A 23,413-nucleotide genomic window follows, 5' to 3' on the forward strand; every position below is an offset into this window, starting at 1 on the left:
CTAATTGGATCCAGTAATTCCAAATCTAAGAGCCTAGCTAAGGAAATATTCTTTTTTTTTTTTTTTTTTTTTTGAGACGGGTCTCGCTCTGTCGCCGAGGCTGGAGAGCAGTGGCATGATCTGGGCTCACTGCAAGCTCCACCTCCCGGATTCATGCCATTCTCCTGCCTCAGCCTCCCGAGTAGTAGTTGGGACTACAGGCACCGGCCACAATGCCTGTCTAATTTTTTGTATTTTTAGTAGAGACAGGGTTTCACCGTGTTAGCCAGGATGGTCTCGATCTCCTGACCTCGTGATCCACCCGCCTCAGCCTCCCAAAATGCTAGGATTACAGGCGTAAGCCACCATGCCCAGGCTGGAAGTAAAATATTCTTAAGCTTCATGCTCTAAGATATTCGTGGTAGTGTAGTATGTAGTGGTTAAAAGCTGATGATATCTTAAATTTCCCTTTAAAAAGGAGGATGGTCAAGTATAGTATGGAATATAGAGATAATGGAATATTAAGTGGCCATTAAAAATAAAATGTTTGCAAAATGTTTATAATGCCATGGGAAAGTACATATCGTATGACATAAAGCTGAAAGATATATGAATTTTATATAACATACTTTCAACTATGTGAAGGAATTTTAAAAGACTAGAAGGGAATGCATCAAATTGTTGAATGAATGTTCTACCTGGCTGGTGGAATTATTCTTGCATTTTACAAATGGTGTGCATTTAGTATAATCTTACTGTTATATTCAGAAGACTTGTAAGCTAAAAGATAAAGTTTGTAGTTTAGAATGTTTAATAGCTAGTTACTGGAATTTTAATACAAAATAAGCAAATCGTTTACTCTCATTGGACAAGACATCAATGTCATTTTTCTCTTTTGATTTGGAGGCATTTCAGTATCCTGAAAGCTGCACACTAAAGATTCAGTGCTTTTGCAATTTAAAGCTGGAGTGGAAGGGTGGACATAGTTGGTACTAGGAGGGAGAATAATTTAAGGACATTTTAATGAATTATCTGCAGCATGGATATAAAATATAGGCGTGTGACTTTTACTTGCCAGAGATCTGATAGAACATAATCTTTTCTGATTTCTGCAGTATCAAATCATGGGTGGATAAGATGCAAGAAGACCTTGTCACACTGGCAAAAACAGCAAGTGGAGTCAATCAGCTTGTTGATGTGAGTAAAATCCACTGAAGAGATGTCTTAATCTTTTCATTACTTCAAATGCAGTTTTATCTTCTAGGAAACTGTATCTGTATATTACAAATGGGATGTGATTTCTCTTGTGGGTCTGGTGGTGAAATTCTCAGAGAAACCTTTGGTACTGCTAGTTACTGTGAACAAGAAATGCCATCCTTAAAAACTAAGGAAACTTTCTCAGCACACTTTGCAGTTGATACGTAGGTTTCACTTAAATTAGTCTGCATGTCATGTATGCTCTCCGTAAATTTAAATAGGGAAGTCATGTACTTACTATTATAATGTTTCCATTCTTCAGAATGTATTTAATAATCCCTCATACAGTGATGACTTGAACTCCTGTGATGGATTCTTTTGAATATCCTCAGTGAAAACATATCTTCATTCTTTGAGGGTAAAAATTATTTGAAAAGTGTTTATAGGCATGTCTAGAGATTAGAGTTAGTCACTGAGATCAGTAATAACGGTTTTGGTGCAAGATAAGGAGACTCTATAAAAGATTATTTTTCTTGTGACTTATGAATTGGCTATGAAAGTCACTCTAAAACGATGTTTGAGTGACAGCAGTATATAAATATTTGTATGGCATCTTAACTAGATTATTTTCCATGGGTAAGAGCATTTACATGTATAGGTTCTGTAAGATTTATTCAAAATTAAATGTCACTTTTTAAGGGCCTCACTACTTCCATTTCAATGTAAATAATACATTTGAAAGTATTCTCATCTTGTGTTGTTAGTGATGAAATGAGGCCTTTTATTTTCCAAAAATGTGATGAGTCAATGAGATAAAGTGGTATAAAAGCAGCTTGATGTATAATATATGACTATTTATCGTGCAAATATGTATGAGAAAATGGAATGTGTGGTTACTTCATGTATTAATAGAAATTCTTAAGGAAACCACATACATACATACTTCAAAAAATTATACCAGAATCTCTTTATAAAACAACTCTAGAGTGTATTGAACAAACCTAAGTGTCTGTGAGATAAGGGGAATATGTTTGGAAACGAAAGGTGTTCCCTGCGAATAACAATGATCAGATTTAATTCTAGTCAGTGTATTATGTTGAGCAGGTAATATGTCCCAGACACTGTGCAGGCTGCCAAGGATAAACAAAGAAACAGTATTCCTCTCCTCAGAGAACTGACACTCTGTTGATAAAAACAAATCTCGATTACTGATGGTGCAAAGAAACTTGAAAGTTATTGTGTGCCGATGCTTGGGATCTGTAGTGATTCACTGTGGGAAACTATATTAGAATATGAAAGTGTGTAGGTAGTAAGTGAGCCTCTATGAAAGTCATGGAGTTTATGGAAGCACCACCAAATCTTCTTTGTTAATTTTCATTTGGACACTGTTTAAATTGAGAGCAAAGATTTTATTTAATCGGAATGAGAAAAGAAAGAAATTACAGGTTCTGGTGAGAAGTTACATGACTGTCTTTATCAACAGGTGGAGATGAAAAATGAGCTGCTCTTGGGAGCATCTCCCTTACTCTGTGAGTGCTTCCCCAGCCTCAAAAAACAACTTGCTTGGCTGGCCTCATTGTTCCTTTTGGTGTTAATATGTGAAACTTTTCTTCCTGAATCTGCTTTTTTGCAATGACTCATTAACCAAAAAGAAGTCTAACTGGTTTCTATTATGCTTTATGAAGAATAGATTACTAAGAAGAGTATAGCTATTGATGAATGAATCAATGACTCTGTCTGAATTAACATAACAAAATAGAATGGAAAAGATGAAAGAAAATCCCTCTAATTTTCTGTTTATGGGATACATACCTCATTACGGTGACAGAAAAATTCCAAATTAATGAATATTATGTTAGGTAACTGGGGTGGTGGGAGGACTGTTAGAGCAGAATTCATTATTGGAAAAAGAATTTAAGTACTAGGGCACACAAAGAGTGTCATCTTACACAGACAAATGATTCCATATTGCCTCATTCCTTTTGAGGAAGAATGTCAGAGTTTAGAGTGAACTTTGAGCTGAGATTGGGGGTGTAGGATACATGGTGAGGGCCAGAAGTTGAATAAACACAGGAGTTTAGCAGGGCTCCAGGTTGAAATTTAACATTGTAGAAATGAAGGTTCTTCAAATTACAAATTACATTCATTTTTTACTGACTTCACAGGGTACAATTAGCTTTTTACGTGAAGGCCAAGAACCAACACAGGTACCATAGCTAAAGTAATATATTTTTTTGTGATTGTGCCACTGCACTCCAGCCTGGGCTTCAGAGTGAGACCCTGTCTCAAAAATAAAAAAAAAAATAGTGATATAGTTTTGCAATTTTGTGAAAATTGCTTTATTGTATCCTAAAATAGTAGCCCACAGAAAGTTGCTAATATTATTGAATAAATTCAGTGCTTTAACTTTACAAATGTGAGATTTTTCCCAGGTTACCTGCCTGTCTTCTGTTAAAGATCAAGAGTGAATAGGGTTGCTTAGGACTATTGTCCCTGATGCATTAGACTTTTCAGATGTCTTTTATTAGATTATTCCATTACTGAACCATTTGGAGAATACATATGTCCATCAGTTGTATATGCTCATCTACAAGGTGGGTAAAATAGTTGAGAGAAGGTTAAAAATTTGTTTTAGGTTACTCAACTATTAAATAGGATGCAACTCTGAAATTTGAAACACCTTCTTGTATGCTTTAGAACATATGTTAATAGCATTTTTTGTCCTTACTTGTACCTTGAAAAAATAAGCAGATTCCCATGTAAACAAGGTCAGTATATCTGATTATGCTAATGCTCTTTTCATAAAAGATATAAATTATAAGAAACCAAAGCTCTGCCAGCAACAATTACCTACTCATGATATTTCCATTTGATTTGTTTTTCCAAAAAGAAAAGAGTGGAGGGAAATTTTAACATATAATATACATTCATAATTTAAAACCTCCCATTTCTGTTGATACCACAGGAATGGTTTGTTTGTATATCCATTGATATAATTGCTAAGAATGATACAGAAAGTAAATTTTCACTGATTTTTTTTCTTCATGGTCTTCTAACTGAAGAAAACACATAATATTTCAAACGGAGTATTATAGCATATCCCTCTGAAAAATCCCTAAGGCTATTTTACCTTTGTTCTGCCAATTGCCAGCTTTAGGATCTAGCCAAGATATTTAATCTCATGGAGTTGTTGGGATTAATGATACAATCCATATAAATTATTTATTGACATATACTGAGAGCTCAACAAATGTCATTCATTTGTCATATTACTTGGTGACATTGGGGTACAGGCTGGGCCAGTATGACAAAGGTACAGGCTAAACATGTATTTTTCTGTCACATAGCAGTTGAGAGGTAAGCTGTCGAGGGCTGGCAGGGTGACTCTGCCATCCTTAGCGTGTGGCTTCCATGCCTGGATACAAAATTATTCTTCCAGTTTCTTTTATTTCCCAGTTGTCATGTAAAGGGAAAGAGATTTGGAGAGAAGATATCCAGTCATTTAAGAGTAAGACGTTTTGCTCACATTCCAGTGGTTAGAATTTAGTCACATCTAACTAAAAATGTGTCAAAGAAGTGGAGGCTTTTACTGAGCAGCCGTGTGCCCCACTAAAATTCTGTCACAATGGAAGGGGACAGAACCAATAGTGGAGGACAAGAGCAGTCTTCACTTATATGTATTATTATCTGAATATATAAAAATGTATTAAAGCTATATTAATAGAGATAGAAGCTATATTTACACATTTAAAACATTATAGACAGAAAAATAGGAAAACAATCCCCAAATTTAGAAAAATATATATGTATTTTTAATAATCTGAATTACAGAATATTTTGAAATATATTTTATTATTTCTAAACACACACACACACACACACACACACACACACTCCTTTAGCTACTGCACTGGCAAATGGCAAGGCTGATCATCACATATTTATGAATAGATAACATTTAAAAAAATTAAATAGTCTTAATATTCCTGAAAACAATGTTTTAAATTTAACGAAATGTTTACCATTGCCATTTGAAATGGTGCATGTCACATTGTTGTTATGAAGCTTTCTTCTTAAAGGCAAACTGTCTGACTTTCTCAAATTTTAGGATAGCATCTGCAAATATATTTAGAATAATATGTTGATTAACTTTTTCCTGGAAGCTTAATTTTGAAGGTAGGCTTATTCTGCAGTGGCACTGCCGTAGAACTTCCTGGCTTTTGATTCATTGTTAATGATTTATTAAGTGAAAGTTTCAAAACCAATACCTTTACATTTCAATATGCTACTCAAAGATGTAAATATGAAATATGTATAAATATTGAGCATTCAGCACTCTCAATTAAGATAGTATTTACATAAGCGTTCTGAGTGAATAATTTCTTTTCATTAGTAATTCAAACTAATGCTTATTCTTTGACATTGTGGTCATGTCATCTCATGTAAATAGAATATTCTTTTTCTAGGTGGCAGAGAGTTTAATATATTTACAAAGGGAGATACTCAAAAACAGAACACAATTAATCATTGGTGATCCTGACTAGGGAATCAGCAAGATGCACAGGCAACAAGAAGGATTGGAAATCTTCAAGTCCGGGAGTGCTGAAAGAAGCTGTATTAGAATATCAGATATTAGAATTCCCTTTACCCAGTTGTTTGGAGGGTAAAAGGCAATATAAAATTGTAAGGAAGTTATGTGCTTTCTCACTTTAAATAAACAAATATAGCAATTTATTATTAATTCCATATGTTTTGCTTTCATTCAGAGTTGCCTTACTTCCCTCAGCAATTAAGTGCTATAACTAAATCAGCACCGTAATGATGTAGGCAATTTAAAATTATCTTACACTCCGGATTTGCTCTTTTTGTCATAAGTGGAAAGAAATCTATTTTGACTGCAGAATATAGCACTACAACGAGTGCAGCGAGTATGGATTCCTTTCACCATCATCCTCCCCCCGCCTCCCTGCTGCACTGGAGATTTTTAAGTAAGAAGCTATTTTTGTTTGAACAGTGGTTAATTACATTAATTTTCAAAGACACAGAATAAACTCAGGGGATTTCTAATTTTAGGGTGACTTTCAATATTTCTCAAAAGATATTAAAACGTTTTTTCTTTTACCTTACCATTCTCTTCCAGCCATTAATTAACATCCTGAAGTTATGCTAGTATTTGAGGGATATGTTATTATTTATTATTTCTCTAAATATGTATTCAGTGCAGTGGTTCTCAGCCAGGGGCTGCTTTGTGCCTTGGCATGTATTTGGCAATCTTTGGAAATACTTGTGATTATCATAACTGAGGGCATGGGATGGTTTGGAAATACTTGTGATTCTCATAACTGGGGGCGTGGGGCGGTTGCTACTTGCATAGTCTTGGTATAGAGGCCAATGAGGCTTTTAAACATCCTACAGTACATGAGACACCCCTTCACAACAGAGAATTATCTGTAAAATGTCAATTGTACTAAGGTTGAAAAACTGCTCAAGAAGAACTGAAGAATCTGAGTGTAGGAAATTCTTTAAATGAATATATATTTGTAAAATTGTATATCAGCATTGGTAGGTATCAGTTTTGCTGTAGAAAAGCCATTTGTTAATAAAGTATGACAGTTATGGGCAAATCAAAACCAGGCTGCTTTGAAAAATTGTTTTACTGGCAGTGAAATGAATTTAGGTCGTTTGGGGTTAGAGACATTAAACAGGCAGCTCACTCAGCCTATGGTTAATTATTTTTAAATTTCGTTTTTGTGAATTTAGTATGATCTTTTTCACTTTTAATTGCGTATGAATTTTCTGGTCAAAGTATATACTCAAATTACAATTTATATATAGCTTCAGATATGGAAAAAGAGAGGCTAGGTTAATAAATTACCTCTGGAATTAAAAAACAACAACAACAAAACAGGTAGAGAGTTTGTGTTATTTATGTATGTTAATGTTTTCCTTGTTTTGAATCTAGGTATTCTTAAACATGAACTTAAAATTTACTTTTTGTGCCAAACACCTTTATCCTAAAAACTGAAAAATTCTTTCATCTTTGTTGTAGTTTAGTTTCTCTGTTCAAGGGACAACCTGCATTTCTGGTTAAATATAATCACCCGTTCCTATGTATAATATGGAGAAAATTAAGTGGCCTGTTTGCAGTTGTCACTTGTTCTTTTCTTTCTTCCTTCTTTAATATATTGCTTGGAAGTGTCACCATCATGTTCTTGTTAATAGGAGCTAGGGCAAGTAGCATTGTGTGCTGCAGAACGCTCACCAATTGTGACTTCGTTCTTCCTAAGTATCCTTATAAAGATGATGCTCCATTTGAAATGTTATAGTCCTAGCTAAGAAGCTGAATCACAGCAAATAGAAAGAATAGAGTGGCTAGGGAGACTCGTGAGTTGGGTATTAGAATGCCAGTTTGATATCGTTATCATTGGAAAAGTATGCACTATAAATTTGAGGATATGAGCAAATTATGTATTTATATGTGTGTGTATATGTATGTGGCATGCATATAATTGCCTGTGTGTGTATATATATATATATATTTGGATTGTGTTTATAGTGAACAAATTTATAATTCAGATTCTTCCTATGCACTGATTGCTGTGATAGCCACTAGAAGTTCTGAGCTAGGTGGTTTACTAGTCTAAAATAGGTTGGGTAGACTAGAGAATAAGATATAAACCAATATCCTTTTATCATCCTTCATAATTATGTCTCAATTTGCCTTTCACTCTATTTTCCCATAACTCCTTGTATTACACACATTCTGATCTCTTTCATCCCGTACTAAATCACTTTTCCTCCAAAACATGGCTGTAGTTTCATTTATGTGACTGTTGCAGCCTTTTTGATCTTAATTTCTGGGAGTTCTGACAGCATACATTTCTCTGTCTCTTCATTGGAACACTCATATTCTTCCTCACACTGATCACTACCTTATTTTGTGTATTTATTCTATTGTTGGAATTTAATTATTGTATCAGTGTGTATTTGTAGTCTATTATGTAACTGCATAGTATCTTAGTCATTTTTTTAAGGCTTAAAATAAATGTTGATTTTAAAATACAGGGAAGAAGTTGTTTTATAAATTATAAAAATACAGGGAAGTTACATTCCCAGCAAAGCCTGACACAGAATCAGTATCTGTTCACTAATTCATGCATTCATTATTGATCATGCCAACCACTGTGCTATGCACTGGTTATGTACCAGTGAACAAAACAGACAAAAATCTTTGTCTTCCTGAAATTTACCTTCTGGTGAAGGGGAATAGAAAATACACAATAAATATGACAGTTATATAAATTGTATATGTTTGATGTTCACATGTGCTTAAAAGTAGCACAATAGAAATATCAAGTCATAAAAAATTTCAAAGGTAGTGTCCCAATTCAAAAGCTAGGTTATAGGGAAAGGAAAAAAAAGGCCATAATTTACTTAGAGTGAAGATGCAGGGAATCAAATGTGATTTTAAAAAATGACATTAATACAATATCATGCATCTTGTGAAATGATTACCTATGGTTTCATAAATGCACACACACTAAGATGAATTAATATATTTTAGCAGTTGGTATTTGCATTAGTTATTTACACAGCAGCCCTAAACACAATTGACAATATGCTAAAGAGTAAGACATTTTAAAAGCCTGACTTTTATTTAGGAGATGACATCATTTATTATTTTAATCAAAGGGAAGGAAGAGGTTGAAGAGATCAGGTACTAATTAGAAATGATTACATAATTTTTATGGCAAAATTCATTTTGTTAAAACTCAGCTAATTTTCATAGGAGAAAAGGAGGTTTTGTTGGTATTGTCTTTGTTGTTGTTAAAAGCATATTCTAACATCGATTCAGATCTCCAGTCACTAGTTACTCTTTACCTTAGATGAAGGAATCTTCACATTTCTCAACATTTCTATGTGATGACCAGCTTAGATGATGAGGAGATTTATGACAAATAAAGAAAAAAAATACTTATGATATATAAAAATACTGCATTAGTATTTGTTTAGTTAAGGGAACTTTGATCCTTGAAAGTGACCAAGAAAGAACATTATATCATTCTTTTGTGTTAATATACCCTTTAGAAAGAAGACATTCTTAGTTGCTAGGGAACAAGTAGTTCAAAAGCCCAAGGAATACTTAATAAAGGGGAAAAAAAAAGTATAACCCACAGACAAACCATCCCACGTTGCAAAATTCAACTAAAATTAAGTGAAATTGATTTTGTGGGTATCTGAAGCAGCAGAGGTGACAATGAGTCACTTTTCTTGCCTTTATTAGTATTGAAGATACTGAATTTACTCCTGTTATCCAACAGACAGTGAAATTAGAATGATGGTGGGAAATATAATGTAACACGTTCTTTTAATCCCAATTCTCATTATTTTGAGGTAGGATGATATTTATTTATCCAGTTTGTGTACAGTTTTATACAATATACGTTCATTTTGATATTTTTAGCTTTTCTGTCATCTCTCTTCTTAGAACCTCACACAATTGTGAAGGTAACAATGGGTATCCTTGAACTAATTTCATTATATCCTGATGCCTAATGGAAATTGTATGTTGCTCACAATGGAGCTCATCTTTCATATTCATCAGAATCTGATGATAAATGAAATGAAAATGCAAACTAATTATTAATAAATACTGTTAATCACAACTTCATGCAGTTCTGTTAGAATTTTTCATTATTAGGAACAGTGAATCACTCAAAGTATATTGTTGACCTACTCATTTAAAAAAAAACAGTCTGGGTGTTGTGGCTCACGCCTGTAATTCCAGCACTTTGGGAGGTTGAGAAAGGAGATTGCTTGAGCTCAAGATTTCAAGAACAGCCTGGGCAACATAGTGAGATCCTATTAAAAAAAAGAAAAAAACTAGCTAATTTAAGCGAACTCAGGAGGAGCCTGGCTTTCAGCAGGAACTCAAGTTATTTTGAAAATAATTTGTTCCAAGGAAGGGCAGTTCAGAGGCAAGGCAGCCTCAGAAGCTATCATTATTGACTCTGCTGGGAACTCTTCATAGCTAACTCTTTATTATCGAGAGAACCTGCCCCTGATAGTTAACATGGGTTCTTTTCTATTTCCCTAAGCATCTCGGCTGGTTTAAGAAATAAAGGGAAAGAGTACAAAAGAGAGATTTTAAAGCTGTGTATCTGGGGGAGACATCACACGTCCTGGGGAGACATCACATGTCGGCAGGTTCCGTGATGCTCCCCAAACTGTAAAACCAGCAAGTTTTTATTAACAATTTTCAAAAGGGGAGGGAGTGTATGAATAGGGTGTGGGACACAGAGATCACATACTTCTCAAGGTAATAAGATATCACAAAGCAAGTGGAGGCAGGACAAGATCACAGGACCACAGGATGGGGCGAAATTAAAATTGCTAATGAAGTTTTGGGCATACATTGTCATTGATAACATCTTATCAGGAGACAGGGTTTGAGAGCAGACAACTTGTCTGAACAAAATTTATTAGGCAAGAATTTCCTCGTCCTAATAAGCCTGGAAGCGCTATGGGAGACTGGGGTTTATTTCATCCCTTCGGCTTTGACTGTAAAAGACAGCTGCCCCCAAGGGGCCATTTATAGGCCTACCCTCAGGGCGCATTCTCTTTCTCAGAGATGTTCCTTGCTGAGAAAAAGAATTCAGCGATATTTCTCCTATTTGCCTTTGAAAGAAGAGAAATATGGCTCTGTTCTGTCCGGCTCACTAGCAGTCAGAATCCAAACTCTCATCTCCCTTGTTCCCTGAACATTGCTGTTATCCTGTTCTTTTTTCAAGGTGCCCAGGTGCTCTGCAAACAATTTGTGCAGTTAACGCAATCATCACAGGGTCCTGAGGCAATATACATCCTCCTCAGTTTACAAAGATGATGGGATTAAGAGATTAAAATAAAGACAGGCATAGGAAATCACAATGGTATTGACTGGGGAAGTGATAAGTGTCCATGAAATCTTCATAATTTATGTTCAGAGATTGCAGTAAAGACAGGCATAAGAAATTATAAAAGTATTAATTTGGGGAACTAACAAATGTCCTTGAAATCTTTACAATTTATGTTCTTCTGCTGTGGCTTCAGCCGGTCCCTCCGTTCGGGGTCCCTGACTTCCCGCAACACATTATGTTAGTCTTCTATTGCTATGGTGACAGATGACTAAAAACTTATTGGTTTAACACAATGCAGATTCAGTATCTTACAATTCTGGAGATGAGAAGTCCTTTCTGTGGCTCACTTCTCCTTCCCTTGGTCTTCAAAGCCAGCAATGTTCGCCTGATTTCTTCTCGTGCTGCCATTTCTCTGGTTTACTCTTCCTTAGTCACATCTTCCTCTTCCATTTTTAAGTACCTTTGTGATTCAGCTGGCTAACTCTGACTATCTAGGGTAATCTTCTTTTAAGACCAGCTGATTAGTAAATTTAATTCTATCTGCAAATTTAATTCCCTTTTGCTATGTAACAACATATTAACAGGTTCTGGGGATTAGGATATGGATGTTTGTGAAGCCATTCTTCTGTCTGTCATAACCACCACTTCTATTGCTCAGTAGATCTGAATACTGTTTTCCTCCCACTAGTCTTTTCAGTTCCACTTTTACTAAACCTTTGATCCATGCTATTTCATCCAACTGTCATCCTGTGGTGAGAGCATCTGATTGGTTCAGTGTGTTTATTTATACAGGTCTTTTGTATCTGGCTCTTTACATGCCATTGCCTCAGAAGTTAACTGCTTGCAGATCTGATAAAAGTCCTGATATAATTGGTTAGAAGTCAAGGACAAGGCCATACATTAGAATATTTCTAGCCATATGTAAGGGAGCTCCTATTTCATCAGGGACTGTCAAAGGGAAAGCATCCCTCAGAAAGATGTCTTTGGTTATGGCAGAAACCTTGGTTGCTTGTCCAAGCCAATTTCCATGGAACAAAAGTAAACGTGCAAGTATTGGGAGATGGGGTTGTCAAAATTTACATACCTAAGATTTAATATGCAGAAATTTGACTGTTTCTATTTAGGGAACTTAACTTGCTTATGAGCTGCCATTCTCTTCCCTAGGAGTGGGAAAAATTAATTTCATCACATGAAGGTTAGCCTCTTTCAGATCAAAACAACCTTTTGTGGTCAACTAAGGATTTAGTAAGTTCTAACTCTTTTTTGATATTTCTCTAATCTTCTTTACTTTGTTTCTCAGTGCCTGGGTGTAGGGAGAAACTTATGTGACAAGATATCTGGTGTATTTGCTTGCTTTTGTTCTCTTGATATAGATAGTGAACTTGACTGCTACTTAGAACTTGGCCAATCTTCTCAACCTGCTTAGGGCCCCTCAGCTCTAGGTGATTCTTTACCATTATCCTTCAGCCGGGCATCTGCTTCCCACTTTCCATCTCTCAGCTTCTGCATTAGAATTTATTTGATCGTGGGCAGAGCCTATCTCCTAGCAGACATACTGACCCTTGTTCCTTTCTTGCTCATTTCAAAGGGCTTTCTTAAATTTCCACATCCTGCTGAAGCCAAGCAAGGTTCAGGGCATAGAGTGGCATTGCAGATTCATTTTGCCTAAATATGCCACATTTTACCATTCACCTTCGGCTGCTCTGGGCATTGGTTTGCTCTTTTATGATGAAGTGCGATTCAGACTCCCTCCAGATATTCTACAGCCTGAATCCCATTGTTCTCACTAATACAATGGCTAGTTAAATGTATATTATAGATTTCTTAAAGTGAATAAATAATATAATGTATATGAAACACCTAAAAGTGATATAGAGTAGCTGCCTAAATTGATTGCTAATAATGATATAGCTGGGTGCAGTGGCATGCACCTGTAGTTCCAGCTACTTGGAAGGCTGACATGGGAGGATCACCTGAGGCCAGGAGGGCTAGGATGATTGCCTCTGTGAATAGCCATTGCACCCCAGCCTGGGCAATATAGTGAGACCTGTCTCTAAAAATCTTTTTTTTTTAAATAAAATTTTTTAAAAAAATTTAGGTCATCTAAAAGCTTGGAAGCATATTTAGTTTTGAGGAAATATTTCTGGGGCACCTGTATTATGATTTCCAAGAGGTTTCTTTAGGAATTTTGTTAAGCAATTATATCATTGAGTAATATCATTTTTTAGATATTACATTCGAAGTTATTTTAAAATGTATAATTGTGATGATTATCTTGGAACTGTGGACCTAATTAGAGCAAAGTGACTTAGAACATAGATTATGTTAACATAGCTAATTAGCATAATTAACATATTATGTTAATTAGAACAAAGATATTTAGAACATAGATTATGGTTTTTCTGCCTGTCTCACAAACCATAATCTATGTTGTCATCACAGAGAAACTTGGTCTTTGAATGTACTTACAATGGAAGTACATTAAAGCTAGTTGGTTAAGATTGTAGGAAAGGAAGAATGTACAGGTGACAAGTATTCTTTTTGTTAAGACTTATGTCAGGATGGCAGCAGGAGAACTTGAACTGTAGGAAAACTAAAGCATATGAGTGTATCAGGAGGAGAAGCATCCTGTTTTGAACTCTCTCTATATGCTACATTCTTTCTAGTAGAGAAAAAACGAAGGCCAGTATTGCACAGCATGTGAAGAGTTGCCATGATTGAAATGTAACTCTGTCTGGTGCCAAAAACTCATATTATTTCCACCGTGCTATTTTTCCTTCAAGAAAGAAATTGGATAAAATGGCAAAGCAGATAATTATTTAGAAAACAGTAAGCTGAAGAAGAGGAAAAGATACCTCAAGATGTGTTTGAAATATTAATACATGAAATATTGTAGAAATATGTCTTAGTGATGGAAAGAGTTGGAAATATACACATATTATGAAAATATATTGTGTGATCATAAAACTCCATATGAAACTTTCTATTCTGAAAATTATTTACTAAACATATATCAGGAGAGCTTTGCAATAGCTCTCTCATGACAACAAAGATGATTGTAGTCTTTGGAACCAGAAGCAAGAGCTAGTTTTTTGGGGGGAGAGTTATATAATTTTAATTTATTTTTATTACCAAAGAAAACATTTCAGTTGTGGCTTTATATATAAAATAATACAGCCAGATATTTACACTAGGGGTTCTAGACTTAGCTTCTTGACTTAATTTTTTTCACATTTATTTGTGAGTTAGATCTTGTTTCTGTTAGGTAGTTAAAAATTATCCTAAAAGGAAATTTGAGAGATATAAATTTATATATTTGAGAAGATACATACTTGAAATAAATTGTTTCTGTGGACTTACAATCTATTTATTCCTTAAAGCACCAAATAATTAATATGTCTGGCACATGTATGAAGAGACTTAATAAATGACATTACTTGAAGTATAGTTTGCACATCTGAACTAATCTTCACCTATGAAGCGTGTTGTATTCCCTATACCACAGGAAGGAGGTTAGACTGCATAGAGAAATGAACAAGGTATTAATGGTACAATACACACTACATTTCCCACCAGTTAGCTCTATTGGTTTTACTGCAAAGAACTACGTATCCTGGATCAATTAAAGTGATGTTGAAGTTTATCTATTTGTTTATCCAAATCAATTAATCAGTATTCCTGAATCTTATCTTAGTCTGAAATGAAAGAGAAAGCTTTGCATTGGAGGAAGTTTTTCATGGATGACATGGGTCTTAAAAAGAAAAAAAAAAAACAGAGTTCAATAATCTGCCCCTTAACAGAAAGCATAAGCAATCTAGTAAAATGCAGGACTCCTGGATGAATCCAAATATGGAGATTTTGTCACTAAATTAACGTGCCTTGAGTACTTTAAGTGAAAACCTACAAGTTCAAAGTTCACATGAGTATGGAAAAACCTCATAGTGTGAGTGAGTCACTTTTAGGAGTAAAAATGGATTTAAATCTTTACAAAATATTAATTTTAATTTCAAATAAATTTTAATTTCAAATAAAAAATTGGAAGTCCATGTAAAACTGATACGCTCTGTAGTCAATAAATGTTAGTATGTATCTGTGTTCATATGAAGCCAGTGTGCACCAGTGTTACCAGTGCACAGCTGGGATCATACTGTAGAACCTGTTGGTAGTAAAACCGAATGTTGGAGTTGTGCCAGAAAAAAGCAGGCTTGAACTGGTTCCTGTATGTGCCTGGATTCACTTCTCATAAGACAGTAAAAACCTGCCAGGTCCTGGCTTTCAAAGATGGTTTAGTCATGCATGTGCACCCCATCTGTTAGATGCATGAGGGATTTCCTTCTCATCTCAGCCCTCCAGCCACAAACACTGTGACTGCTTCCCCTCCAACCGCCCTTTCTTTAATTCTTCCTCTCCTGCTGAGAGTGTACAGGCTGTGTAAGACAGGTGCAGCTTATGCCACTCTGGGGAAATCCTTCCATAGACACTAAGGTGAGCCAGAAAGGTAGTCAAATTTTTCTTTTGGCACCTAGCTTAATTTCAGTGTGCTTTAATTCAGTGATTAAAAACTAACAGCAGCATTTACTTTGATAATAAGAAATAAATACACCATTACAGTTCTAACCAAAACCTTAATGATCTTCATCTCCTCTATATGTGAACTGTCCCTAAAGCTCCTCTTGTTATCTAGATGAACATGGGCAAGGGCTTTATATGTATTCTCTCTCTCCATTCTGTAGCACACAACCCTTCCTCCTACCTTTGTTTTCCACACTCCTCCAGGTTTGACCTCCCATGCTCCACTTCGCCTTCTGTTGTCTAGGATAACTACCCTTTCTCTTACGATGCTGATGACAGATAATACCCAGTTTCGAGATTGGAGAGTGCAGCATCAAGCTTCAAAATTGCGTGTACAAACAATTGTGGTACAAGATGTTTTACAACCTGTTAACATAACCTCTATTTTGGCAAGCTAGTGGTCTTAGAGCAAATTTATATTTACATATTTTTTCCTGACACACTCAAACTCCAAAAAGATCAATATAAAGGAAGAACAGGGTGGTGTTTCTAATCAGTTGTTTATAGTTTTAAATACATTCTAATGGGAACTTGTAAGCCAAATAAGTAACTATTGTTCTTATTGTCTTTTTTTTCTTTCACATAGATTTATGAGAAATATCAAGATTTGTATACCGTGGAACCAAATAATGCACGCCAGCTGGTAGAAATTGCAGCCAGGGATATTGAGAAACTTCTAAGCAACAGATCTAAAGCCCTGGTGGTGAGTTTAAATCGGATCTGCTCATTTTATTATTTTCCTTACTTATCTGTTATTTAATTTTCATGCCCTATTGAGAGGTTTTCTTTGGTAAGCGTTCTTCTTCTTAGTAACTGTGTTCATCTGATATGTTCATAAAAGATGAGATATTATGGTTTAGTTGCAAACCCTAAATATTTCTAATTTGATTTTATATTACTATTATATTTTAATAATATATGTTTAATTGATTATATGTATCCATATGTACATCATGATACATAATAAGTTGAACATGTTTAAATCCATATGTACCTCATGATAGATAATTGAACATGTTTAAATCCATATGTACATCATGATAGATAATAATAATTGAACATGTTTACACAACATAAAACCCAGAATATTATCATCCTCTTTAGTTGTATAGTCTCTTATTCCATCACCCTTCCTCTCTGCTAGAGGTGGCCAAAATGCTAGATATTCAAGTTATCATTTTTTTCTTTTTAAAAATAGTTTTCCCCCACAAAAATGCTTCGCTGAACAAGTTATTCTTTAGTTTTTAGCATTATCAAATTCATGTCACACTGTATGTAGTCTTTAGCTACTTGGTTTTCTCCATCAATATTATGTTTGTATGATTTATATGTATGTTTGCACTTAGATTTAATTCATTTTATTCAGTTAAATATCATTTTATGAGGATGTATCTCAATTCCTTCATTTAGTCTCTGTGTGTAAATTATTTGGATTATTCCAGATGGATGCTATTATGAATAGTGCTGCTGAATTTTCTTGAACAAGTCTCATAGTACTTATGTGCAAGAATATCTGTAGGGTCAATACAGGAGAGTAGAATTGCTAGATTGTAGTGTATTCGCAGAGTCAGCTTTATAAAATATGACAATTGTTTTCCAAAATAATCGTATCAGTTCAGACCTTCACTAGTTGTATATGAGCCCACATTGATACATATTCTGGCCGACATGTGAAAGTGTTACACTTCTTAATTATAGGCAATCAAATGGGTGTAAATGATACCTCTGCTTGTCACTAATGAAGGAGACATTTTGCTGTATATTCGTTTACCTTTATTGTTTCCTCTTCAGTGAAAATTTTGTAATTTAAAATATTGATTTGTAGGTTATGTATTCCTGATGCTAATTCATTTTAGTTATATATGACCCAAACATCTTTTTCAAGTGTGTGCCTTGTCCATTGCCTTTATTGTGATTTTCGATGAGATAAATTCTTAATTTTATTGCAAAGTCAACATTTCTTTTAATTATTAGTATTGTAGAATGTTTTATTTAAGAAATCCTTGCCTACCCTGAGGTTATACACATAATTTAATATATTTCATTTTACATGATTCTAAGCTTTGTCTTTTGCATTTATGTGTTTAGTCCACTTGCAAGTTATATGAGTATATAATTTCAGTCTGCATTTCAAATTATTTTTTCCAAGGAATTTTTCTAGGGCATTTATGAAATAGTTTGCCTTCTCCTAGTGAACTCCAGTTGTCCAGCTCAATATCTAGTAGGCTGGTGTGATTTGGCTGTGTCCCCACCCAAATCTCATCTTGAATAGTAGCTCCTATAATTCCTACGTGTTGTGGAAGGGATGTGGTGGGAGGTAATTGAATCATGGGGGCGGGTCTTTCCTGTGTGGCTCCCATGATAATAAGTCTCATAGGATCTGATGGTTTTATAAAGGGGAATTCCCTTACACATGTTCTCTTGCCTGTTGCCATGTAAAATGTGACTTTGCTCCTCCTTTGCCTTCTGCCATGATTGTGAGGCATCACCAGCTGTGTGGAACTGTGAGTCAATTACACCTCTTTCCTTTATAAATTACCCAGTCTGGGGTATGTCTTTATTAGCTGTGTGAGAACAGACTAAATACATAGGCTAAGTCCCTCACTGTTTTCTTCTTCAGAATAATCTTGAGTATTCTTAAACTTTTACCGTTTATCTAAATTTTAGATTCAGCATATAATTATCCAGGAACATGTCTGCTGGGATTTTGATTTGTATTATATTGACTCAGATCAAATTGAGAAGAATTGATATCTTTATTATATTTTGTCTTTCTGTTTATACATAGTATCTCTCATTTAGCAGTATTTTACACCATTTGATAAACTTTAACAATTTTTTTTCATAAACTTCTTATACATCTTTTGTTAAATATAATGCTGGAGCTTCAGTTTAGCTCCTCTTACTCTTTGTTTGTTTGCTTTTGAGACAGCGTCTCGCTTCATTGCTTAGCCTGGAGTGCAGTGCACAATCACTGCTCACTGCAGCCTCAACCTGCTGGGCTCAAGCAACCTTCCCATCTCAGCCCTCCAAGTAGCTGGGACTACAGGCATATACCACCATACCTGGCTAGTTTTTTAATTTTTTGTAGAGATGAGGTCTCCCCATGTTGTCCAGGCAAGCCTTTAACTCCTGGGCTCGAGTTATCCTATTGCCTTGGCCTCTCAAAGAGCTGGGATTATAGGCATGAGCCACTGGTCCCAGCCTGGTTCCTCTTATTGTATAGATTTCAGTACATTTATGGATATTTGTCTCAATACAACTCTGAATTTCCTGTTTACTTAATACTCAGAGCTCAGATTTTTTTTGTTTACTATGTTTTATAAGTATCTTGACCCTCAGAAATTTTCTATGCTTTCTTAGATACTTCTAAATCTTTATATTATGCTTCTTCAAGTATCCAAGATATTGTTGTAGTGTAGCAGGTATGTTGCTTGGAAATTCTGTTATGCCATGTTGCTAGAAGTTGAAACATTTAATTAAAAATAATAACTGAGGCCGGATGCAGTGACTTACGCCAGTAATCTCTCACTTTGGGAAGCCATGTTGGGAGGATCACCTGAGGTCAGGAGTTCGAGATCAGCCTGGCCAACATGGTGAAACCCCGTCTCTACTAAAAATACAAAAATTAGCTGGATGTGGTGGCAGGTGCCTGTAATCCCACCTACTCCAGAGGCTGAGGCAGGGAGAATTGCTTAAACGTGGGAGGCAGAGTTTGCAGTGAGCTGAGACCACGCCACTGTACTCCAACCTGCACGAAAGAGCAAGACTGTGTCTCAAAAAAATAAAAATAAATAAATGAATAAATAAAAATAATAATAACTGAGTAATCCATAGGAAGATAGAAAATTCAAAGCATTATTATCTTCAATTTTGGAGATGAGAATACAACTTTTAAGCATTTATTTATGTAAATGTTTTTAATAAAAACTTATCTAATAAAAATAAGATGCTATCTACTGAAGTGATTAATATTCAGGTGACAGTGGAAAATGATTAGATTTATATTGATTTTATCAGTCTACATTTTTCCTCTGGATGTAGGAAGCAGGTGATTTGGACATCATAGTCCCTTGAAAAAGGTTGTGGAATGAAATAGTGTATGTCTTGCCTTAATTGAATTAAAGTATAATCCTATTGAGACTTTCTTATTTCTCATTTGGAATGGAAGCTCAAGACACCTGGTGCATTATTTGAGTCTTGTGAGGGATCAGTAGAATATCTTAGGCACATGATGACAGAATACCGAAGACACAATGGCTAATTAAGTGTAGAATAGTTCTATTTTATTTCAGGGAGACAGATTCATGTTTGTTTTCAAACTAAATTCTTTGCTTAACTTCCTTGATTCCACAAAAATAGAAAACATTATTTCAAAGAGAAATATTTTGAGGCTAATGGAAAAACATACGCTACATTGTATTGTAAATGAATGCAAGATGGCATTGTTAATTTGCTTATATTTTTTGTTGTAGGCTTATACTCAGGGAGACATCTGGATTAAAGGAGCTTTATTTCTTCTGGGTGGGACACTAATATAATTTTATAGGTAAATATAATAGAAAACATCATGAATATACAAATCTAAGGTAGATGATAAAATTTAATACCAGTTAGACTTTATTGAGTGGTTACTAAGTAGCATCATCGAATTATTTCCCATAATAATACTGTGGTAGAGACACCAGTATTAGTCTCATTTTTTAATGAAGAAACTGGGACTTTGAGAGTTCCTGAAACTTGCCCAAGGAAATATATCTAATAAGTAATGTTTGCCAATGCTTGTCAAACTTTAATATGCATGCAGATCACCCATGGCTCTTGTTAAAATGCAGATTTTTATTCAGTAGATCTGGACAGAGACAGTACATTTCTAATAAGCCACCAAGCCTAAGGTAATGCTTCCACTCCTGGTACAAAGACTATACTTTTAGCAGCAAGAATGTGAAATTTGAATGTGAATTTGAATGTAAAATTCAAATTCAGGTGTGTCTGACTTCAAGATCTGCATTCCTAGTTATTACATCCTTTGACCTAAAGAAGTGTGTAATCATAACAAGGAAGAAATGATGGCTAAGTAGTATTTTGTAAACTTCTGTTCATCCATGCTGAATAATTGGATGATCTAGATAATAGAATATTCTGGAAGGCTTTTAATTTTTCAGTGAATCCTGTATCAATTAACCATTTTCAAAAGAATGATTTAGTGAAAGAGAATATATGGTATTCAAACAATTTTCATTTTAATTTGAGTTTGAAAAAATTTAAAACCTTTATTATTCTTCGGTAAACATAAGATACCTCTGAAAATATAAATGTAAACACTGTGAGAGAAAAATAAATGTAACTGGTTGTTTTCTTATATGCCTTCTAAAGAAATTACTTAACAGTCTTTGATAATTCAGGTTTTTGAAAAAAGGAAATTAAAAACTGGAGGGTTTTTGGATGAAATTGTTGCTTTTTAGTATCTGCAATAATTGTTATTGTGCATACATGAACACGGATTTTATGTATTTGAAGATTAAATTGTTAATCCTATCTTTTATAATCTTTTTGATTAAAAGGTCAATTTAACTTATTGCCCTATGCGCTATCTTGTTTTTGTTTATATGTTTGACTCTAAACTACTTATTTCAACTTTATTTTACACTCATTTGTGTTTTTGTCTTTTTTTTTTTTTTTTTTTTTTTGAGACGGAGTCTAGCTCTGTCGCCCAGGCTGGAGTGCAGTGGCCGGATCTCAGCTCACTGCAAGCCCTGCCTCCCGGGTTTATGCCATTCTCCTGCCTCAGCCTCCCGAGTAGCTGGGACTACAGGCGCCCGCCACCTCGCCCGGCTAGTTTTTTGTATTTTTTTTTTTTTTTTTAGTAGAGACGGGGTTTCACTGTGTTAGCCAGGATGGTCTCGATCTCCTGACCTCGTGATCCGCCCGTCTCGGCCTCCCAAAGTGCTGGGATTACAGGCTTGAGCCACCGCACCCGGCCGTGTTTTTGTCTTTTGATCAGCTGCATCTACCAGCCTTAGAAAGAACTGAAAGATAAAATGATATCAAAACATTTTCATTGCTGTCTCTTTGATAGCAATTTTGCTTTTTTTTGGGGGGGGGGGCTTGTTACTATATAAAATCATGTTATGATTCTGATCACTCATATATATTAGGCCCTTACAGAAACTCTGTGAAGTAGACACATTAAACATTTATGCATTCTTATTTTATAAATGAGGAAATTTAGAATACCAATGTTCTTATCCGAGACTGTGTAGAAAGCATGAGGTAGTGGTAGAATTCAACTTTGACTTCTCTGTCTAAAATCCAGTTTTTTTCCCCTCTAAAAATGGTTCATAATTTGAACCATTTTTTATTTCCAAGATGTGTTTGCTAAATGACTTTTTTTTTTTTTTTTTTTTTTTCTGACATTTGCTATGTCTGTGTCTCAGGAACTGGCTCCCTGCAGTGATTATCTGACTATTATCATTGGATTATTCTTAAGCAATCTCAAATCAAACAGTGTTTTGAAGCAAAAAAAGATACAGTCATTTAACATTATTATGAACATACATTTCAGCTTGAACTAGGCTGAAATATCTGCAAGTGTTAATGAACAATTCACAGGAGAAAGCTTTTCAACAAAGCAATTCAACCTCCAGTGTGGCCTTCTGAGAGATGGAGGTAAATGAAATCAGTGGTCTCATTGTTCACCAACCAGGCCAGCCAAGGGGATCTGCTCGGTAAATGAAGGTCTCTAGACATTTTGCTCAAAGGAAATAGGATCAAGGTTACAATAAACAAATTTTTCTGGTGACACTTTACAATTATGGCATATTCTGTCTCCCTCTGGTTGTCCTGGTAACTTTAATTAAAGCTGCTCCAATCTATTTTGGAGCTTTAAATACTGTAATATACTCCAACTCTTAGTTCAACCTTGATATTGAGTTTATGATTAGATAACAAGAAGAGAAACCTGACAAATGTTCTCAAGTGATTTTTAAAGTAGGTTTTGTTTTTGTTTTCCTGGAAGTACTAGATTATTGTTATTTAACCAAATAGTTTTTTTTGTTTTATTTTTCTTTAACTCTTAGGCCAGTCATTCTATATCATTTCTATTTGTCAGCAGTGCCAATAACATTTTATAAAAATGCATGTTTCTGATCTTTATCTCTAGGGATTTTGACTAAAAAATGTGGAAAGAAACTCCAGAAAAATTAGATCCAATGAAGTGAGAAAGGGGATCCAGGAAGGAATTCTCAAATTCTTTAGAGACTCAAAGAAGAATACAAAATTCATTGTGTTTGGCTATTAGGGATCATTGGTTTACTTTTGTGAGAATAGATTCAATAGAATGCATTGGAACAGAATGAAGACTGTAGTGTTAAGGAGTGATTGGAAAGTGAAACATTGGCAAGAAATTTGTCTGGATTTTCACGAAGTTTGGTAGGACAGTGAAGGGAAATGTGGAGTATTACTAAAGCATGTTTTTCTTTCTTGTTTATTTTTGACACTGGAAGACATATAAGCGTGCTTATAGCTAGAAAAGCAGAAATCTATGAAATTTGAAAATAAGAAAAATATAATCTGAATGTTGAAGGATGATTCCAGAAAAAGCAGACAGAGAGAGATTGAGGTCATGCAATTTTCTTTGAAAAGATTTTGGAACCTTTCACTTGGGACAGAAGGAATATTATTAGATGTAAACAAAGACAGTTTTGCAGGTAGAGAAAATTTAAAAGTCACAATGGATGACCACTTTTCTCTTGGCCAAGTAGAAGGGG

General features: G+C 34.8%; 1 protein-coding gene across 5 annotated transcripts in view; it reads left to right on the forward strand.

Annotated features, from left to right (window-relative positions):
* Window positions 1-23,413, forward strand: part of CACNA2D1 (calcium voltage-gated channel auxiliary subunit alpha2delta 1) — a 506,092-nt gene that overhangs the window by 96,046 nt on the left and 386,633 nt on the right. For all 5 annotated transcript variants that reach the window (XM_031936055.1, XM_023226696.2, XM_023226701.2 and 2 more), the window contains exons 2-3: window positions 1,095-1,176; window positions 16,231-16,347. In XM_031936055.1, the coding sequence (XP_031791915.1) occupies window positions 1,095-1,176; window positions 16,231-16,347 (199 nt within the window). The remainder of the gene's footprint in view (window positions 1-1,094; window positions 1,177-16,230; window positions 16,348-23,413) is intronic.

The sequence above is a fragment of the Piliocolobus tephrosceles genome, chromosome 8 (assembly GCF_002776525.5).
Source record: "Piliocolobus tephrosceles isolate RC106 chromosome 8, ASM277652v3, whole genome shotgun sequence".
In the NCBI taxonomy this organism is placed as follows: Eukaryota; Metazoa; Chordata; class Mammalia; order Primates; family Cercopithecidae; genus Piliocolobus; species Piliocolobus tephrosceles.